Source organism: Etheostoma cragini, chromosome 3, assembly GCF_013103735.1.
Source record: "Etheostoma cragini isolate CJK2018 chromosome 3, CSU_Ecrag_1.0, whole genome shotgun sequence".
Taxonomy (NCBI): domain Eukaryota; kingdom Metazoa; phylum Chordata; class Actinopteri; order Perciformes; family Percidae; genus Etheostoma; species Etheostoma cragini.
The window spans coordinates 26,504,598-26,526,260 of NC_048409.1; the positions used below are offsets into that span (position 1 = coordinate 26,504,598).

The 21,663-nt window shown below is 39.7% G+C and overlaps 1 protein-coding gene across 11 annotated transcripts in view; it reads left to right on the forward strand.

Annotated features, from left to right (window-relative positions):
- Positions 1-21,663, forward strand: part of ryr1b (ryanodine receptor 1b (skeletal)) — a 79,348-nt gene that overhangs the window by 46,426 nt on the left and 11,259 nt on the right. For 3 of the 11 annotated variants that reach the window (XM_034862408.1, XM_034862399.1, XM_034862463.1), the window contains 28 exons: positions 109-230; positions 484-533; positions 2,457-2,517; positions 2,634-2,760; positions 2,857-2,965; positions 3,086-3,167; positions 3,445-3,575; positions 3,672-3,992; positions 4,424-4,664; positions 5,257-5,344; positions 5,458-5,550; positions 5,947-5,961; positions 7,609-7,779; positions 8,027-8,086; positions 8,207-8,341; positions 8,871-8,983; positions 9,091-9,187; positions 9,298-9,404; positions 9,485-9,536; positions 10,258-10,338; positions 13,742-13,841; positions 14,853-14,932; positions 15,040-15,116; positions 15,260-15,333; positions 16,699-16,716; positions 19,619-19,699; positions 20,161-20,249; positions 20,945-21,073. In XM_034862408.1, coding sequence (XP_034718299.1) covers positions 109-230; positions 484-533; positions 2,457-2,517; positions 2,634-2,760; positions 2,857-2,965; positions 3,086-3,167; positions 3,445-3,575; positions 3,672-3,992; positions 4,424-4,664; positions 5,257-5,344; positions 5,458-5,550; positions 5,947-5,961; positions 7,609-7,779; positions 8,027-8,086; positions 8,207-8,341; positions 8,871-8,983; positions 9,091-9,187; positions 9,298-9,404; positions 9,485-9,536; positions 10,258-10,338; positions 13,742-13,841; positions 14,853-14,932; positions 15,040-15,116; positions 15,260-15,333; positions 16,699-16,716; positions 19,619-19,699; positions 20,161-20,249; positions 20,945-21,073 — 2,904 coding nt within the window. The remainder of the gene's footprint in view (positions 1-108; positions 231-483; positions 534-2,456; positions 2,518-2,633; positions 2,761-2,856; positions 2,966-3,085; positions 3,168-3,444; positions 3,576-3,671; positions 3,993-4,423; positions 4,665-5,256; positions 5,345-5,457; positions 5,551-5,946; positions 5,962-7,608; positions 7,780-8,026; positions 8,087-8,206; positions 8,342-8,870; positions 8,984-9,090; positions 9,188-9,297; positions 9,405-9,484; positions 9,537-10,257; positions 10,339-13,741; positions 13,842-14,852; positions 14,933-15,039; positions 15,117-15,259; positions 15,334-16,698; positions 16,717-19,618; positions 19,700-20,160; positions 20,250-20,944; positions 21,074-21,663) is intronic. The other 8 variants (XM_034862429.1, XM_034862474.1, XM_034862455.1 and 5 more) reach the window with 6 other exon arrangements.

Genomic DNA, 21,663 nt, shown 5'->3' on the forward strand with positions numbered 1-21,663 from the left:
ATTGGCTGCTTAGAAATTAAGTGTTAACGAGCAGTTGGACAGGTGTACCTAATAAAGTGGCCGGTGAGTGTACATCTAATGTTGGTTTCTTTTTGCTTTTTTTTATAGATTCTCTTGCCACTGGTAAATCAGTACTTCAAGAATCACTGCCTTTACTTCCTCTCCACTCCTGCTAAAGTCTTGGGTAGTGGAGGGCTTTCCTCCAACAAGGAGAAGGAGATGATTGCAAGGTATGTGCAGTGAAAGCTTCAAAAACATTATGTGACTTGAACTCTTCCCACCTACCTTTTCTTTTGTACAGTACTTTTGTGTGACCATGTCAGTCCTCTCCCTCTTCCCTGTTTTCTTTTTTTCCTTCTGTACAATATCCAATCAATTTCCTTAACCTCCTTTTTGCTTTCTGTGTCACTTCAAACATCTTGCCCTCTTTTCCCTTACTGTTCTCCCTCCCTCTCCCTTTTCTCTTTTCTCCTCCTACCTCAGTATCTTTTGTAAGTTGGCTGCTTTGGTGAGGCACAGAGTAGCTCTTTTTGGTAAGAAATCTGAATGGTGGCATTTTTTCCTGTCACCCTTTGTCCCTTTTGTTTGTGTTTGCATGTCTAATTTCTTTTTCCTACTTTGCCAGATCTTTTTTGCTTCCTCTTCCTTCCTACCTTCCCATTTATACATCAGCATTGTATCACATCTTTTATCCTCCCACACCGTCATTCTCTCTTTTCTTCTTACTGGATCTCCTTATCTAATGCTTCTCTGTCTGGCGCTAAACCTCTGCTTGGCTTGCCTTTTCTGCAACCTGGAGCCGGATGCATGAAACTCTGTGTACACACTCAGAAGACAGAAATATGCATAATATGCATCATTGTGGAACTAGGAACATGTCCATGTGCCCACTCCCACGGTTAGCCATAAGTAGACGTTTGTTTGCATATTGATAGCTGTGCCCCTCCACCACCCACACACACTAGACCCGTCAATAAGAAGAACAACAACAAAGAAGAAGTGCAATTTACCCGACTGACACACCCGCAAGGTTCTCCCAACAGCACCAGAACAGCTGTTACACATGGCTCTGGCCATTTATAGCGCCAGTACTATTCATTTTTCACATGTATATGCAAACTATCATCGTGAGTATATCTTAGTCATCATTATTAAACATCAGAAACATCAGAGGTGATTAATGATTAATTTATAGAGCTCCTATTGAAACAGAGGTGCTTCACAATTCATCACTCACAAATACTTTAAAGCAACACTATGCAACTTTTCTTTCTTTGGTCCTCCTACAGGTTGGCTCATTGGAACTGCATGTTGTGCGATCGGTGCCTCGGTCCCCGTACAGGTTCTCTCATGGCTGTAGTTCCAATGACACAACCTGCATGGGGACCGAAGAGGAAAAAGTTGAGTGTTGCTTTAACGAATACGCCTAAAATTGACATTTTACAGAACGCTCTGTAGACAGCACAAATAACCCAGTCAGTCAAATTATTAAACAACCTAAACAAACCTTTTATAATAATATTTTTCACTTCAACCTTATCATAGCAAATAAACAGGCGCTCACAGCTATCCTCACACATGCGTGTGTGATGCTGTGAGTCCATCTGCAGATGATTGAATAAACCTACACAAAGACAAGGGTTGCCTAAAAGAGTTTATTTAAACACTTTTGCCGTTTCAGTGTGTGAAGTATGAGTGAATTGTGCATATTCACACACTTTCTTCTATAAATACCAGTGTGTGTGTTTGTGTGTGTGTGTGTGTGTGTGTGTGTGTGTTTGGGTAATGCCATTTGCATTGTTTTTGTGCGTCCACATCATTCATACATGTGGCCCCAGGTATTTGTAAATTTGTATTTTGTGCTTTTGAAGCCTACAATCAGAGTGGCACTCATAACCTAGTGATTTGAGCATGAATGTCTCCAGTGGGGTCAGGTAGGACAGCATTGTACTGCAGCTCCATGAATTGCTTTCAGCCTCTCTCCTCCCCCTTCATCACCATGTGTCTGTAATAGTCAGTCACTCTTATGTAACCAGTGGTTACTAGACACTGAAACATTTCACACTGAGCCTTCAGCTCAGCTAACCAGTAACACATGGTACAGTACAGTACAGTACATGATAGTCAAGTGCACCTCTGTAACTGATCTACCCGAAAGTGCAAAACTTTTAACAGAGACTATAGCACAGTGTAGCAATATGTGGCATAATTGTTCCATAATTACGTGTATATTTTATCCTGGGATGATGAATAAAAATCAATGGTTATGATCTAATTTTGAGTTTGGTCAATGTTTCTGTAGTTAAATCTACGGTTTTCTGTTTTTAATCTAGTGCTTTTTAGATTAGCCTCATTTCTGAATATATCCGGCTTTTATAATAAATTGGGCTCTTATAGGAAGTGGATTTGTATAGTAGGACAGCTCTCAGAACTCATCTTTGCTGTGCTGTTTTCAGGAACAGATGCAAGTGCAGTGGTGAACTGTCTGCACATCCTCTCACGATCACTAGATGCCAGGTAATTCTCAATCTATTCACATCACATCTCAAGCACAACCCTAGGCAAAAAGGTAATAGAAACTATCTATCTGAAATGTCTCTTTTTTTACTTTTCTTTTATATCCTTTTTTAAAGAACCGTTATGAAGTCAGGCCCTGAGATTGTTAAGGCAGTCCTGCGGCAGTTCTTTGAGAGTGCTGCGGATGACATTGAGAAGATGGTTGAGAATCTGAAACTGGGCAAAGTGTCCAGTCGAAACCAGGTCCGAGACCGCACCATACTGCGTTGTTTTATTATGTTAATCTTCACTGTGAGCTGATTTCTTTATTTTGTGTTATGCGTGTGTGCGTTGATGTAGGTTAAGGGTGTGTCCCAGAACATCAACTACACCACCACTGCCTTGATGCCAGTCCTCACTTCACTGTTTGACCACATTGCCCAGCACCAGTTTGGAGATGACGTCATGTGTGAGTGAAGTGTTTCTCTCTAAATTAGCGGTTCATCCCCTACCTTTTATGACTCTTGACTCATTGACACAAAGGACTGACTCAAAGCTAATGCAATGCCTGTGTTCTCTACCCCCTCAGTGGACGATCTGCAAATATCCTGCTATCGTTTAATGTGCAGTATCTACTCTTTGGGCACAGTGAAGACTCCACATGTCGAGAAGTGAGTAGAGACCTCTGGCTCTATCTAACATTTCCTTTAACAATTGCATTTATATAGGACTTGATTATCAAGTCAAGTTGATTTAATGGAAGAAGTCCAAAATTAGAGGTTTGTACAACATACAACTAGACCACTATCTTTAGACCCTTGATTCATAGAAGACATGCATAAAGAGCCTTTTAACATGAAACAAAATGTGTATGCATGTTTTCAGAAGTTGATTATGCATTTTAAATTGTGACATTTCAAGATTTTGTGGTATTTTTCTTCTGTACAGACAGCGACCAGCTCTTGGCGAGTGCTTGGCCCACTTAGCAGCTGCTATGCCAGTGGCCTTCCTTGAGCCAGCACTGAATGAGTTCAACATGTTTTCTGTTTACACCACCAAGACTCCCAGAGAGAGAACCAGTGGGTTTTCTTTACATTCATCACGTTATAAGAATTAGTTAATAATCAGTTGTTTCTTTACTTTTTATTTCATCTGTCTACTCTCTCCCTCCTCAGTTCTGGGTCTTCCCAACAATGTAGAAGAGCTGTGCCCTGACATTCCAGAGCTGGACATCCTGATGAAGGAGATCCATGACCTGGCTGAGTCTGGGGCTCGCTACACAGAAATGCCCCATGTGATTGAGATCACCCTGCCCATGTTGTGTAACTACCTCCCACGCTGGTGGGAAAGGGGCCCAGACAATTTCCCCGAGCAGGAGGGCCAGCTCTGCACCGCTGTCACTTCGGAGCAGCTTAACAAGCTGCTGGGCAGCATCATGAAGATTGTGGTTAACAACCTGGGTATAGATGAGGCCTCCTGGATGAAGAGATTGGCAGGTAAGTGAGAAGAAGTTTCACAATAGCCCGGAAGGTTTTCAGGTGATGTAAGACATTTTCTGGCCACCAAAGTAAAGGACGGTTCTCCAGTGGACCTTGCTAAAGTTGCCTGACAAACAACAACCATGGCTGGTACAATTGGTGTAACTAAAACAAGTGAGAGGCCACTTCAGTTTTCATAGTTTATCCCCTTTTATAAGAGTCCTTATGAGCCTTTATTACATTGATTTGGAATCCTAAATGTTGTCATGTTGGATTTGCAAACTACCTAAATATGCTTTATAGTGATATTTGCTTTTCAACAAGTGCATGTATTGTAGAATTTTGACAACTATGTTTTTTCACATTTTGTACATCTCAATATTTTGAAAATACAATGCTGACTCTTACTTGTGCTGTTGACTGCTGATTCCTGTGTACCCTTTGTCCAGTGTTTGCCCAGCCCATTGTCAGTAGGGCTAAACCAGAGATGCTAAAATCCCACTTCATCCCCACCATGGAAAAGCTAAAGAAGCGCTCAGGAAAGGTGGTGGCCGAGGAGGAACAACTGCGCATGGAGGGCAAAGGGGAGCTGGACAGCGAAGATGGGACCATCAAAGATGAGTTTGCTGTGCTGTGTCGGGACCTGTATGCTCTCTACCCCTTGCTCATCCGCTATGTGGACAATAACAGGTAACTGAACTTGATAAACGTGTAGAACACTTTACTGCTGTTGCATTATTGCTGTATATTGTTTGTAGTACGGCTAAAAAAACTTAGTCGACACTATTCTCCTGAGTGACTTACAATAAATGACCTTTGTTATTCTTTAAGAAGACGTGGATGGAAACTCTATTAACGTATTTAATGTGGAGACTCAACCATATCTTTGACTGCAAAAGATGTATTAGTGTCGAGAACTTCACCAGCATGGCCAGTTTGTATTGTATCTTGTGGCAAAGCCTCATACTTCATGAAATTTAAGTTACAGCTAAAATAGAAAAGCTGAAAATAATATTGCTCTACCGAGTAGAGAATAGGAAAATGTCATCAGTACACTGAGTTACGTTAAATGTTTCTGTGTATATAATAAAAAAAATTTAAAAAAGAATATCACATTCATTCATACAACAGCAAAAGAGCATATTTAACATCGTAAAATATTGTCTTCAAAATAAACCCATTTTAGTCAGTTGTAATAAAATAAGTTAGGCCTTTCCCAACTCTCGGCTACTTTGATTCAAGTGATAATCAAGAGTTAATTCATTGCCATCTTTGTCTGTAGGGCAAGATGGTTGACCTGTCCAGACCCAGATGCAGAGGAACTTTTCAGGATGGTGGGAGAGGTCTTCATTTTCTGGTCCAAATCCCACGTCAGTTTTTGTTTAATATTTTCTTTCTTCTTTTCTTTCTTTCTTTTTTTCCATTTTTGTGATTTTTGCCTTTCACTCGTAATGCAACGTTTTTCTTGTGATGTTTATTACAGAACTTTAAGAGAGAGGAGCAGAACTTTGTGGTTATGAATGAGATCAACAACATGTCCTTCCTGACTGCTGACAGTAAAAGCAAGATGACCAAGGTGAGAGTGGACAAGCACACAAATGGCCAAGAAAAACATAACCGGTTATCTAGTTAGATGTAATAGTCATTTACCTCATATCTTAAACTGTAACACATTATGGAACCAAAATTTAAAAAATGAATATTCCACTAACACCACCCAGTCCAAGCAGGAATATTTCAAATGTAATCCCTCTTGATTTCCTCACTTTCCTTTAAGTTGATAAGGATAAGAGCAGGAAAGTACCAACTAATCATTCTCTAGAAATGTTAGAAGAATAGGCTATTATGTAATTAATAACATCCTTTGCCAGGACAATGTAAGTGACAGTACAGTGTTTAGGCAGTAGTCGGTGTGTTGCTAACTGTGTTTTCTTTTTATATCCTGTGTCGGGGTTGGACGCTGGGCCACTAGGCCGGAGATGGAGAGGTTAGACTGTGTTTGTGCACGAGCGCTGTGCTGATCGCATGGTACCCTGAGTTTTGGGAGGCATTTCATCAAGCTCTCCCTTGGACTTCCTCCCTTTTTACACACAGACCCCAATATTCACACACATACATACACACAGCATAAAACACATAAATATACAATATAATACGTTATAAACGCATAGTAACTACAATAAGTAGACAGTTAGTCATAGAAATGTTACAATAATAGATATCTATGGGTGAAATTATACTGTATAATATAGATTTAGTTGAAACGGCTTATGTTATGAATGGTTTCTTTGAACAGGACATATTTGTGATTGTATTTAAGTAATATTGAGTGTGAATGTGTGTGTAAGCAATGTGCGTCCATGTTTTTATGTGTGTGTTTGTATAGGTGTGAGTAGGGGTCTGGAGCGGCTTGATGAAAGCTCTGTGCTGTAGATCGTAGTGGCCTGAGAGGTTTCATGGCGCTCGGTTGAGCAGTTGTGTACAGTATGTAATTGGAAGTGTGCACTTCTGAAGCCGAGCACCATCATCCTACTTTTCATTGATTAATAAACAGTTTGCCTTTAGATCGTCCCTATTGGATACAGTTGTGGAGCCCGTGCTACTGTGTCAACAATGTTTAAATGTTATTGACGCTTTGATTTCTTTCAGCTTTTGTGGAAAAGATTCCAGCGCTGGGGGACTCTTCTCTTTTCAATTCTATCATCGGCTTTGTCTTCACTATCTCTTGTCACCAAAAAAAACACACCATCCTTTACTGTCACTGTTAGAATAGCCTGGTTCAGCAGCATATCTCGGGGAAGCTCACTCAACACCACCAGTCATCCCATTTACTAACTGGACTCGTCCCTCCATGTCTAATTCATGACATCATTAAATTGTTAAATCATTGAGTATATCGTCAATGATATAAACTCTGTTTTATGTTTTTCATGGTTGCTGTTAGGTAAATACAAAAACCTCCTCTCCTTGGCTACTAGATGGGCATTACCGTTGTAAGCTTCTGTTACCTGATCATCACAATGCCTCTCTGCCCAAAGAGCAGTGTTTAGCCACATACACACATTGAACTGGGGGCAGAGAAGTTGCAGTGAGGCCAGACAACAGTCAGTAATGAGCATTTGGCAGCCTCAGGACAAGAGTGTGTGAGAAGAGCTCCAGGGCGATGGAGCTGACCCCAAAGACTTGTGCTGTTCTGTGTGCTGTCCAATGGACAAGATGTGCCCTGTCTGACCACTGCTCTACTAACAGTGAGGCTGCATTGTAACAGTGAGGCTGCATTGTAACAACTGTTGCTGATGCAGCAGTGCAGCACCTGCGATCCCACCAGAAGTTGTTGGTTACAAGCAAATGTAGTTGTGTCTGATTTCAGCTGATGAATAATTATTTTCACTTTATCAGCATGTTCTAATATTGCGTAAAATGTGACTTGGCAATTGGTTCTTGCCATCTCGTTGTATCCATTTTGTGGTATGTTTTGTGATAGAGGTAGTCTTTATTACTTTTTTTGTTAAATATTATCAAAACCCTTTGATCGAAAATGTTTTCGGAAAAGGAAATGTTTGATGTGTGCGGCACGGGGGCTCTTGAATTGAACAGTGAAGGGCTTGGTCTGAACTTTTCTTTCTTTCTCTAGTCTGGAGGCTCAGAGCAGGAGCGTACCAAGAAGAAGCGGCGAGGGGATCGCTACTCTGTGCAGACCTCCCTTATCGTTGCGGCATTAAAGAAGATGCTTCCTATCGGCCTCAATATGTGCTCTCCTGCAGACCAGGAGCTCATCAATCTTGCCAAGATCAGATACTCACTGGTACTTCGATGTGTTTGAAGCCAACTTGCTAACTGTATTTTGTCCCAACATGGAACAACTGTAAAAAAAGAAGAAAAAAAAAGAAAAAAGAAAAAAATCTTCCATTTATAAAAAGACTTCTGAATCAAGTGCTTTAGATTTATACATATTCATGTTGGTGCCTTTTTTAAATACTTTTTGAATAATATAATTTTCTTGAGTGAATAAATAATTAATTTCCGCTGAATCTTGGTCTCATCCCTTGTAGAAAGATACGGATGAAGAGGTGAGGGAGTTCTTACACAACAATCTGCATCTGCAGGGCAAGGTGAGTAGACATGTTATGTGTTGTCTACATTTCAAAGAAGAAAATAGATCTAAAATCTAAACATGATTCTCTAATTCCCTTGTAAATATCTTAACACACATATTTGGCCTTTGATTTCAGGTGGAGGACCCAGCTATGCGCTGGCAAATGTCTCTCTATAAGGAGATGTCAGGCAAGGCGGAAGATGCTGAAGACCCTGAGAAGGTTGTAAAAAGGGTGCAAGAGGTGTCTGCTGTCCTTTACCACATTGAGGTGGTGAGTAAAGATACACGCTCTGCAAGCAAACACACATGACTGTCTAGAAGTGTCAGTGTTATTTGGTTGCTAGTGTGGTGGAAATCTTAATACATAGGCTGAGAAAGTATTTATTCTTCGTGCACAGAAGGTTCAGTTCATAATGAGAGTTGTGAGAGAGTGAACAAAAGAGTCTTAGAGAATCACAAATTATTAACCCGGAGGAGGGGATAAATCAACAGCCCTGATCCAAGTCTAAGGCTGCATGGGGGGTGGAGAATGCCAGTTTAAATCAGTTTCTAGACCTTACTAATCAGAAGAACATAAACCTTGGACTGGCAGGGCCCACACATCAGGGCATGGGAAACACTTGCAGAAACTGTGAAGGTATAAGCAGCTAAAAACTAAAAAAGAACAGGTTAGTCATCAGATATTTTAATAATCAGATATGTTATTTTCCATTTCACTAGTCCCAGCCTAATTGTTAGAAAAGCTTTTGCAAATGAAATGAGGACAGGATTTGTTAACTGTACATTTTTACTTGCTTCAGACGGAGCATCCCTACAAGTCAAAGAAAATGGTGTGGCACAAGCTGCTGTCTAAACAGCGTCGCAGGGCTGTGGTGGCCTGTTTCAGGATGACACCCCTGTACAACATCCCTGCGTAATGATTCCCTTCCTAATTTATAATAAAAACACTTTAAAAATAAAATAATCTAAAGGCTTAACATAAGCCATTACAACCCTCTTAAATGGCCTCTCCTCTCACAGGCACAGGGCAACCAACATGTTCTTGGATGCCTACAAACGCAACTGGTTAGAGACTGAGGGTTACTCATTTGAGGACAAGATGATCGACGACTTATCAGTAAGTCATCCCCCCGGTTAACACTGAGACGTACCTTTGGCATCAATGGCATGTTGTCTTTAGTGTATACTAAGGTTTTTCTTACGATTCATTTTATCTCCCATCCGTAGAAAGCCCTAGAGGAAGAAGAGGACGAGGAAGAGGAGACAGAGACAAAGCCTGACCCCCTTCATCAGCTGATTCTTCATTTCAGCCGCACAGCTCTCACAGAAAAGACGTAAGAGCATCTTGGACGACTCAACTTTGCAAACTGTTCCCCAGTGAGACTGATTCCTGTTTTCTGTTTTCTCATTCCAGTAAACTTGACGTTGATCATCTTTATATGTCTTATGCTGATATTATGGCAAAGGTAAGACAGTCAGTCAGCAGCATCTTAAAATTTGAGCCAAAGTAAAAAGTGTGTTTTGCACATACAATAAATGAAAGAAATACTATAATAACACATGACCTGAACAGCACAGCAGAAAGTATGGTGTTTAAAAATGGGTGGTGGCTGGTGGTATATAGTACATTTGCCTTCAAAACCACCTATTTGGGTTGATTGAACTAAAACTTTGCCAAAAAGTTTGTTTAACAATAGTTACCCAACATTAACCCTGAACCTACCTGAGACACTACCCTGAAAATCCAGATATCACGCAAGTGCACAATTTGAATTTGATAGTTGATAGCTAAACAGATGACAACAATTTAATCTACCAGTTAGCTCAGCTGTTAGCTAAGCATATAGGGCTCTGGATGCATCACCCTTTGTGTTGTTGTGGTTGGTTGTAGTGTTATCCAATTGGGTGCAGTGAGATTTTCAAATGAACGCTTGGTGCCACCCCTTCATTACGACTGTCATTACTCGATACCAGACCCTTAATCTTTTGGATATGGGTCTGAACTTCCAGGGCTAACGAGACACATTCAAGAAGTTGTCACCTCCACCTTTTTTAGAGAAAAAAAGATGTAAATTATACGTACAACATATGAATTTATTATTTGACTAGATGTGCCACCTGGAGTTAGATTGCTAAATCTGATGCGATCTAGCACTCAGTCCTTAACTTGTTGTCATCTCCCTCCAGAGCTGCCACATTGGTGAGGATGACGAAGGGGGAGAACAGGAGGGGGATGAGCCATCCTTTGAGGTGCGACAGACAGAGATGGTATGGGGGGACCAGGGGATGGGAGACAGGGGAGACAGCGGAGAAGCAACTCCCCAGGCAGTGACCACACCACATCACACTCGGCACACCCCCCACCACAACATTTTTCTCTTTCTCTTCCTGTCTTTTTACGCGTTCACTCACACTACTTGTCTATTTCCTGCTATGGTGGACTGACCTGTGCATGCCTTTGCTGGACTCTGCCCACCAGATCAATGTTGTGGACTGAATTTGTTTTTCTTTAAAATTGCATGACTTGAGTGCAGAGAGACGGTGCAGCTAAAGACAACAAAATGTAGATCTTAGCTAGGTGTTTAATTTCAGAATCACAATTTCCACGCCTGAAGTGCTTCTAAATTTTTAGGGTTTAATTAACTAAGTCTGCTGTGAATTGGTGCATCAGAGAATGGTTTAGCATATCTACTACATACTTATTTAAAATATGGTCAGCAGCAGTTATGTTTTGTATGCCACATGCTTGAAACAATGAAATGCAAGAGAAAGGGCCAGTTCTGTAATCCTGATGAACATCTGAAAAAATTTCAGATGTTTATTTGAAAAATTTTGAAATTCAAAAATTAATCTTTTTACTTTTGTTATTATTTATCATACAAGGTAAATAAGCAGTGCCACTATCATTTACCAGCACAAAAAAACCTAGTGCAATGTCACAGTCAATATGGACATATGTGCTCTGCAGCACCTACAAAACCCAACCCTCAGTTCATCAACCCCTTAGTTTGATTTGTAATTTGAATGAATAATATCCTAATATATTTAGTCAAAAGCCAGGCTTGGACACTGTGATGTTGTAGGTGTAACACCCCATGGCTTTTCCTGGAAGACAGCATTACACCCATTTGCACTGTGAATCTCTTAGTGTACTTCGCTGTGTAACCCCTTCAATGAGTTCAGTGATTATTCTTGATACATTTGCTTAGAAATGTGATGCTGTAGTCCAAGACTTGAATTAAGCAGCTATCTGATAACTGTTATCAAGTCAAGTCATGCAGCAGGTTTCCTAACTGTAGAACCAGCTCTCTTGAGCTGATCTTGTGTGTATGTGGTCAGTCTCTTCCAGGATTGCACCACCCTGTCCTGACTCACACCCTCCTTTACTCACCTGCTAATTGGGCTGTGTTCACCCATTTGGACTCACCCGATAACTCGCTATCTAACAACTGACAAGTAACTGAATTTGTTTTGTCTTTACCTTGAATTGGACAACGCTAACAAATCTCCCTCTCTGTACTCACCAAGGACTACAGTAAAAGCCTGCACAGTCAGCCGTACATGCACTGTCCCAAACCCAACCACACACTCTTGCAATCATACACTGACACACATTCAGACACACTCACATCATTCACACTCATTACAAAGACACATTTGCTGGGAAAAGGAGCAGAACCTCTGTAAGTAGAGAAAAGTTGCTCCACATCACAGTCAGGCTCACAAGGGAGGGGGGCGGAGGGCAGAGGGAGGGGTAGCTTCAGTTGTGGGTGCTTTGGGTGGGGCTTTACGCATGGTGTGAAGTGGGTGGGTCAAATTGAACCTCTTTTGACAAGAGGTTGGTGTTTCAGAGCAGCTTTACTGTATCATTTGTAAGTAATTTAGTATAGGAGGATAGTGTCGTACAGTATAGTGTTAATAGCAGTAAAGTAGAGTGCTGCATTATGTAGCAGCAATTTGAATAAGTGCAATATAGTATTGCACTGTACAGTGTAATATTGTACAGTTCTGTGTTATAAAAGTGTTATAAAAATGGCAAAACACATATTATGTATACATATATAATACACCCTAAAGTATGTCTCTATATATATTAACAATAACAATATCTGCAAATAAATGTAAACAATACATATGTCAAGTCAATTATACCCTTTATTTAGTTTAAATGGTTATTTTAACTGGAAATATCATGGAAAAACTCGTCTTTTCAGTGCTTGTCAACATACATTTGGGTATCTGAAGGGCCTACCAACTCACAAACTGTGAAAAAAGACAACCCAGTCTGTTGTTGTGGGCCAATAAGATCAGAAAATATGGGGCTCAACAAGGTAATGTGTGGCTCCCCATCCCATGTCACATGCAGGCTCATTAGAATATACTGCCATCCACTATTGGCAAAGATGTGCCATCTTTTTCTTTTAAGCCAATCAGATTGACTGTATAAAATACAGATGTGGTTTTCAGGACTTCAGCCATAAGTCGTCGTGTTGGCAGTGCCTGACTTTGCCTAACTACCTGCTAATCCACATACGGGCTCTGCTCTGGAGCATGGTGGATCTGAGGCAGGCCAACTGCAGCCTACAGTCTATGCTAGCCTTCTATCATGGCAGCCAACAGTCACTTAAAGCGGCACACCCTCAATTATGCATGACTTTAAGCCTAAATATATATATATATATTTTAAATGGGTAAATTCAAAAAATGTTTCAGCATTGGAGGTTTCTGCTTTGCCAATCAGAGCATACAAGGCTTTTCAGGATGGGGTCTTAAAGATACCGAGACTGAGAACATTTATATTCAGACAGACATTATTTGAAACGTAATGTGTTTTTTGAAAATTGAAGCATGTAAACATGTTCTTAGGTCTAGGTTTAGATACCCAAAACACAAATATGACCCTGAAAATGTACATGTCTCCTTTTTTAATTAATATTTTTTTGCAGTTAGATATCAAATCAAAATCAAAATTAGAAAATGAACTATCAAACTTATGTTGCATAAAATGATTATTTTACAGTAGGGACTTTACAAGAGTCCACTGCTAAATAAATAAATGATACGCATTACCAATTCAAGTAAATAGCTTTGCCTTCATTTCAGCACAGGTTTATAGACTTACATTTAGTTCCCCATGGTTAAAAAGACAGAAAGGAACCATATAATGCTACTGCTGGTAGCCTAATAATAGGGCTTTGAAATAGATCAACACTGAGTTAGACCGTTGGGTAGGATATGCATGCTGTGTTACTCTGACAACTGCTATTGCTTCCTCGTAAGTGTGTGAAAAGTGTGGTATGCCCTGGGAAGAAATGTTTGCTGCCATTGAATGTTTGCTGCCTCTGGAAGATGTCAAGAGCTGGTATACCTGTCTCCATCACTAATACACATTGTGTTCCATTGGAAAAGAATGTGTGTATGTGTTCCTGTATCTCTATCTTTGTGAGAATGAACGAGTAAATGAGACATTAATATTGGTGTGAATTAAAATCAGGTAGTTTAAAACTTGGATATCTTGTATGTTGTCATCCTCTTTAGCTTCATGAGAAAAGTCTTGGTCATAGGACAGAGTTATGAGGATGTGTGCGTGTTTGTGTGCGAGTGAGTGCGGGGGGCAGTGCTGTCCTGGTTGGCAGGGTTACAGCTGTGTCCCTCCTGCTCTGCTCCACAGGATAAGGAGATGGAGAAACAGAGGCTTCTGTACCAGCAGTCCCGTCTACACAACCGTGGGGCTGCAGAGATGGTGCTGCAGATGATCAGTGCCTGTAAAGGTAGCTACTCACTGTCTCTCGCTTGCTCTCTCGCTCTCTTTCTCTCTTTCTCTCTCTCTCTCTCTCTCTCTCTCTATTTCTCTTTTATAAATGTTTTGTTCACTTGTGTGGACGTTATAGGCTATCCTTATTTTAGCCGCATGAATGATTAATTAACCATCTGAGCTAATTTTCAGCCCAGTCAATTAATTGCTGGGATAGCAATGTGAGATGCTTTGCGTTTCCAGGTTTACTCCAAATCAGATCAGTGGTGATTGAGATACTAAACAAAACATGTCAGTGTTATATTTCACCTATTATAAAAATGCTGAAAAACAGTGGAGTAAGAACTCCCCTAAGTTTTAAGGTAAGTCAATGATGTAATGTTGTAAAATTGTAGCACAGTGCAATACAATGCACAGTGTTTTGAACGTAAGATCATTAATATTTATTGTGATGTCAAAGAGGATTCATCTCTTTATCGAAGGGTCACAAATTATTGCACACCACCAGTGGTGGAATGAAACATATATTTACTCAAGTACTGTACTTGTACTTTTTTTGACTAGTTACATTTCATGCACCTTGATACTTCTACTTCACTATATCTCACAGGAAAATATTGTACTTTTTACTCCACTAAATGTCTCTGACTATTTTAGTTATGAGTTACTTTCAGGTTCACAATATTAATACAAAAATATAATTAACAAAAAATGCTGATATACAGTGAAGTAGTTAAAATTAAGTCCACCTCACCAGCTTTTGGTAAATAAAGTGATGCATATATAATCAAATCATATAATATATAGCATTCTGAAATGGGCCTGTTGTGCATAATGAGCACTTTTACTTTGGGTATTTTGCTGCTAATACTTCTGTACTTCTACTTAATTAAATACAGGACTTTTACTTCTAACAATTTAAAGTGCCAATCCTCTGCTACAGTGTACAAATACTATATAATTAAGTAATAAGATCTGAGTACTTCTTCCACCTCTGCACACCTACTGATGTCTCGTCGTAATTCAGGCGTACCTGGAGCCATGGTTTCTTCCACGCTTAAACTGGGAATCTCCATCCTCAATGGAGGCAACAGTGATGTACAGCAGGTAAAATACCTGAAGAAAGTTTTACAAAATGCATATTAATTAGAAAGTTAGAAATGTTCTGTTCTATTAATACTATTTTTGGTTTCTGCCTTCCTGTTTGTGTGCAGAGAATGCTGGACTATCTGAAGGATAAAAAGGATGTGGGATTCTTCCTTGGCCTTCAGGCTCTGATGCAGACCTGCAGGTCTCTAATTAATGAGTTTTGTTAACCTCTCTTGACACAGACACGGTTTAACTCCAAAACATTGCTCTGAGAAGGACATTTTTTAAAAGGGATTCGTAAGTAAAAACTTTATTTTGTCACAATTTTTTATTTGGTTTTTACAGTGTTTTGGACTTGAATGCTTTTGAGAGACAAAACAAGGCCGAGGGACTTGGGATGGTTTCAGAGGAAGGAACTAGTAAGTATGGTTGACTGCTTCTATCTGAACACACTGTGTAAATTTAAAGTCTGTATGACAAACACACACTGCCACATATGTGTTCTGTTGTGCATTGACTCTTGAGAGAATCCGACGTGTTTCCAGTTCCAGTGTGTAGTCTATACTTTATTGCACCTGCTTGTCTGAGTGTGCCTGTTTCTGGATGCCTGGTGGGAGGTATGTTTTCATGTAAGAGTGTTCAAGCCACGACACTCTTGTGGTGTTTTTCCATACACTTGCTGGATTGGCTCAACTTGGTTTGACTTGTGCGTCAGCTGAGCACAACAGAAACTTGCATCAACAGGGCTACCCGCTTGTAGGTGTGTCTCTAACGATTTTTTTTTTTTTTTTTTAAAGTAAAGTTGACATTAAATGTCCCATGGCATGAAGATTTCACATTGAGGTTTTTTAACATTAAAATGCGTTCCCCCATCCTGCCTATGGCCCCCCATTGTATGGAAATTGAGATAGGTATAAACCGAGCCCTAGGTATCCTGCTGTGCCTTTGAGAAAATGAAAGCTCAGATGGGCTAATCTGGAATCTTGCTTCTTATGAGGTCATAAGGGGCAAGGTTACCTCCCCTTTCTCTGTTTTGCCCGCCCAGAGAATTTGGTCCACCTATTAGAGAGAGAAACATCATGGCTTTCAAAGGAGCAAAGTGGCAGTTGGTCAAGGCCACACCCCCAGCCTCCACCTTGCCATTTTGTTTATAAAAAGCTTATGTTATGTTAAAAGTCTGCTGCTATTTTGTTATTTAAAAGATTTTAGTGTGAAGCAGCAACATCAGGAATTGTATTTCAGCAGTGGTAACCAAACACAACTTAGTAAAATAAAGCGGATGTCTGAAAGAACAAAGAGGTACACGAAAGAGAAAATAAACTTTAAACCGCAGAGATTCAGTTAGAAGCTGCAAAGGTACTGAGCACTAAACAGACACTTAAAAAAAAGTCTTGCACGGACATGAATGAAGTCACAACACACCCTTGTTTGAGGGGGAGAAGGGGGGTTGTTACAGCTTGACTTTGGTCGGCAAGACGTCACCGCAACCGGCACGGAACGGAAGACACGACTCGGTAATGATAACAGAAATGCAATGTCACGGTTTGACTCAACGAGTTGGAGCGGCCAAAAGTGCCAATGGAAAAACACCATTGCATTAGTCCCAGCATTTTGACTATTGATGTTTTAAACTGTTTATCATCCGCTGACAGCCATGAGATTTCTGGACTCACTGCGTCTCTTCTTGTCTTTCTCTCTCTTACATCACGTTCATTTTTTCCCGTTTCAACACCTCATGCTCATGTCTTTCCTACCTGTCATTTTGCTGCTCTCACGGTTCTCAGATAAGAAGCTAGAACGTGGTAAATGATCTCATATGTTTACTTTCTTTCTCTTCCTCCTTTCTGTCCTCTTTGTCTCTTTAACTCTTAATCCCTGGACTAGTTTTTTTCTTTTTTTGCTGTGACCTTAATATTCATTTCATTTCACACCAAGGAGCCAGTGAAATCTAGCTTTACAGTCACTTATCACAATGATACACTTGCTGCTTTAGCTGTACTCTAGCATTTTATCGCTGTTGTTTTTCCTCTGGAAGTGACTGTAAGGTTTGATTTTCCGCTGTAAGTGTTTTATCACAGATCTACTGTAACTCTGACACTCTTATGACTGATCCCTGGGAAGGAAAGGCAGTACCTTATTTTTCCTCTCCCACTCAGTTCTCTCAAGTAGATCATAGCTAACTACACCGACCCTGTGTCCTAGAAACTCTGAAACTGACTCTCAAAGGATTGACCTACACAGCCAGACCATCTGTGTAAAGCCACTGCATATAAATCCTCACATTCCCTAAAATGTCTCCTAACGTCTGAGCATTTTAGTTTAATCCTGCTTTACCACACAGTGCTATTTAATTTTAATTTAGTTGTGGCCTTGTAGTTGGAAAAACTCAACAAGACAGGGAAGTCTGGCAGTTGCCAGTTGCAGATCTTTACGACACTAGGCGGTGGTGCACATTGAAACACTGGGGCTGCTGAAATCAACACAAAGTGAAAGTTCCTTAACCATTTGCCCTATAATTTGGTATTTTATACTAAAAACCTGTCGACTCTGTATGTGATCACAGCCCCTACTTGCTCCAGATTACACCTAGCACCACCGCCACGTTTTTGTTGTGTTTATGTTGTGTCATGATTCACCCTGAGCATGCTTTTTTCATTTTTGAAAAAGAAAGCGTTTCAAGTAGCCAGTTTCTGCTAGCATAATAATAGAGAGCTTTACAAATTGTGTTTTGCATGGATAGGATTTAATATGTAAGTCAAAACTTATTAAACAAACTGCCCACACATTAAAAGTTACTCTATTCTTGTAAGAAGCTTAGTTGACGTTTTTCAGTCCACCCTGACAACAACAGGAATTAACTTTTCATTTTCCACTGTAGATATACATACATATACAACATCCACATTCATAGCTTACTGGAATTTGCGGAGTTCAGTAGATCTGTCCTGCATGAGTAATTTCTTTGTTTACTGTCAACATCTATATATGTATTTATCTGTTATTCTCTGGTTATCTTTCTTCATTTAACTGTGTATTCCTTGTCCATTTCCATGTGTGTCTAGTGTTTGATGTGCTCTCCGTTTGAGTTTTGTTGAATAATTGTTTTCTGTAAAAAGTACGTTTGGGGGAGGGAGCGGTATGGTAGCCTCAACCTCCCTTTTCTACTGACAAATGGATGTGGACTCAGAGGTTTTTGTGGTTTTCAGTAACATATTCTAATGAAAGCAGGGGAGTGGAATGAGGTGATGATACTTACAATTTTACTATATTTGCAATGCAGGTGTTTACAGTAACAGAGTGCATACATGCAGTGTACCTGTATGTATGTATGTATGCATAGTTGTATGCATACATACAGGTACACTAATCCATGTCCTTCAATTGATACCACACGCGCGCACACACACACACACACACACACACACACACACACGCTTTAGTTAGATCTACTATTGATAGATACTGTTATATTTTTGTTTATAATATTTCACTACTAAATCTGGCAATGCTTTGTGGTATTGTGCATTGTTTAGTGTGTATCAGTAGATATGTACTTTTAAATTCGATCACTATAATCACCATTTTACCAGACTCTTAATTAACACAGTTGATGCTTGATCTAAAAATCTAATCTGAATACCATTTATTCTGTTTTGACAAGTCATTTGGTTTCAGATTTAGCCTCATTTTATTTAAAGTGCCCATATTATGACAAAAATCCCTTTTTTTCTGGGATTTGGGGTGTTATTTTGTGTCTCTGGTGCTTCCACGCACATATACAAACTTGGAAAGGTCTTCAGTCTCTAGTTCACCATAATCTACAAAAGGACTACTTCCATGTCCCTGTTCTGCAGGTATTCCGCAAGTCTGCCCTCGTTTAGAAGAAGTCTCCCAGCTAATCCTGCCTTGTACTGACCAAAGTTGGAGAAAGAGTTATCTAGTTGATGAGCATGTGCAACTCCTCACAAAGATAGTAAAGAAGTGAGGTGTCTCACCCTGTAGCTAAAACAGAGACCTAAACATAGGGTGAAAAGAGGATCTGCAGCAATGTGCAGTATAACAAAAAGATGGTGGTTTTTGAAAATGAAACCATGTAAACCTAAAAACCTCAAAATACAATATGATCCAGAAAATGAGCATAACATGGGCGTTTTTTTGATTTGATAAATTGGACAGATCACTGTACTAGTATAAATGAAATGACTGTATTCTGTAAAATGTTGATTTGTCTTTAGAACAGGTGAAATCATTTTTCCAGATTTGCAGAATTAGCTTTATGTCCTCAAATATAATTTTAGGACAAAAATGTGATTTAAAAAAAATGACTTGTTAAGATGGAGACTTACCAGTGTATTGTTTGTTTGCAAGAACCTTCTTGTTCATTTTAGTTATAAGTGATTATACATAATTAAAAAGCAAGGGAATTTTTTTATTTTTTACTCTTTCTGAAGATCACTGTTCTCATATTTAATGTATGAACACAGTGATGCAAGAGAAATTGTTTAATAGTGGGGCAAGGTGTCTAGTTAAAAGTAAAATACACTGGTATTTTATTTTAATACACCTAATGACTTGTGCTTACTTCTGATTACCACTGTGTATTCTAACAACTAACTGATTGAGTCCCCATGTACTCTGTACTGGGACTGTTGAACATGTCCTAACAACAAAATTCATTGAACTGTCCTGTGTTCCTCTTCCCAGATGAGAAAGTGATGGCGGATAATGAATTTACGTGTGACCTCTTCCGCTTTGTGCAGCTTCTTTGTGAGGGCCATAATAACGGTGAGTCTCTTTACCAAAGGTTACAAAGTGACCAGTGAGTAGAGTACTTGCTCATATTAAAGGTGCTCTAAGCGACGTCACGTGTGTTTAAGGCTGCAACATTTGTTGTCCCATTCAGCACACTTCTCCAGACTATCCGCGAGCTGCCTGTCCCCACCACACTGTAAAAAATCATGGTCTCTGTAGACAGCCCAGGGTCTACAAACCGCAACAAAAACAAACTGGGCCCACCTGAACCAAGAAGCACACACAGTGTTCCAGCGTTCCAAGAAGGATTTGGGGGTGGTTGTGGGGGGTTAGTGTGCAGAAGCACAGAAGGGAGGGGACGGGATGAGGAGGAGGGAGGGGCAAGCTGGTTTCGTTTTGTTTAGAGCACCTTTAATAGCACTGTATATTACCTATTGTTTTGAAAGATGTAAACTCCACTTAATGTGCACCTTGTTTCCATTGCCAACTTTCAGATTTTCAGAACTACTTAAGAACTCAGACAGGCAGTACCACTACCATCAATATCATCATCTGCACTGTGGACTACCTGCTGCGACTACAGGTCACTGATGGCGGTTCACTGCTCTTACTCCCATGACTCCAGACTGGAGTCTCCTTTTGCAAAAACCCACTTTGTTTAAATGATTGATGATTAAAGTTAGATCTCCACATCATGGAACAGGTTATAAGTGAGATTCTTATCTTTGCTTAGAGGATTTCTTTTTTTTTTTTTTGAGGGAGCTTTTTGGATTGTTCATTTCAGTCAACCAGCACATGTAGATATATGTACATGTACACACTGAGGCTCTCTGCATTCTCAGATTGTGTACTTTAGCAGAAACACTTAACTGTGTATTGACTTTGCCAGAAAGCTGCCTAAGTCCAAATTCAGTGACTGGCAAGCTAACTCGCCCTCAGGAAAGAGCTGAAAAATTGGCAAACAAGGAACTTTAACAACGGGACATCCAAAAATGTACAGTATGGATAAATATAAAACATAAATGTACCTAACTTCATTTAATAAAAAATACTTTAATTTGGACCAATCTGTAATATTAAGATAGAATACAAAAGTTACATCATATGTCTGCTCTACAAGGTGAGCTACCCAGACGCCCATTTGTAGAGGTTTACCTTATGATGCATGTCATTTCCCCTTTCTCTCCCCTTTCATGTCTTCAGCTGTCCTCTATAATTACAGGTTAAAAAAAAAAGGAAAAAGTAACATCATATGTTCTACCTTCTTCCTCTATGCAGGAGTCGATCAGTGACTTTTACTGGTACTACTCAGGAAAAGAAATTATTGATGAACCTGGAAAGAGGAATTTCTCCAAAGCAATGACTGTGGCCAAGCAGGTCTTCAATAGCTTGACTGAGTACATCCAGGTAAGAAAGTTTCTGTATGAATGATAGATCGATAAAATGTTGAATCATGATACAAAACATCATTTTGAGGGGACTCCTCGGGTTAATTTCCCAGCAGTGCCACCTTCAGTTCAGTGGAAGCCATTGAGGGCTCATGTGCATGTCACTGCATTACAGACACCCACTGATTGGAGGGTGGATTATGTGGAGGGGGTTAACCTGAAAATTGTTTTCCCCACATCATATGTATTATTATTATTATTATTATTATTATTATTATTATTATTGTTGTTATGGAGGAAATTGTCCTTTTGAGATTGGGGAAGAAAAAGGCTAAGAGTTTTATTTTCTTTTGAAATAGAACTATGAAACATTTTTGATATACATTTTGATGTCAGCACAATGTGTACAGATAAACATAACCCAGTCAAGCAGACATTCCAAAACAGGACACTAAAGTCAATGAAAAAAAAACAATACAGCTATATTTTAAACTTCTGTCTGAAGTTAATCTCCTAATATATGCAGACATATTTAGTCTAAGAATACTTTGCAATGCTACAATGTTAAAATACATCACCGAACATGATGACAGCACTGGGATGTCATCA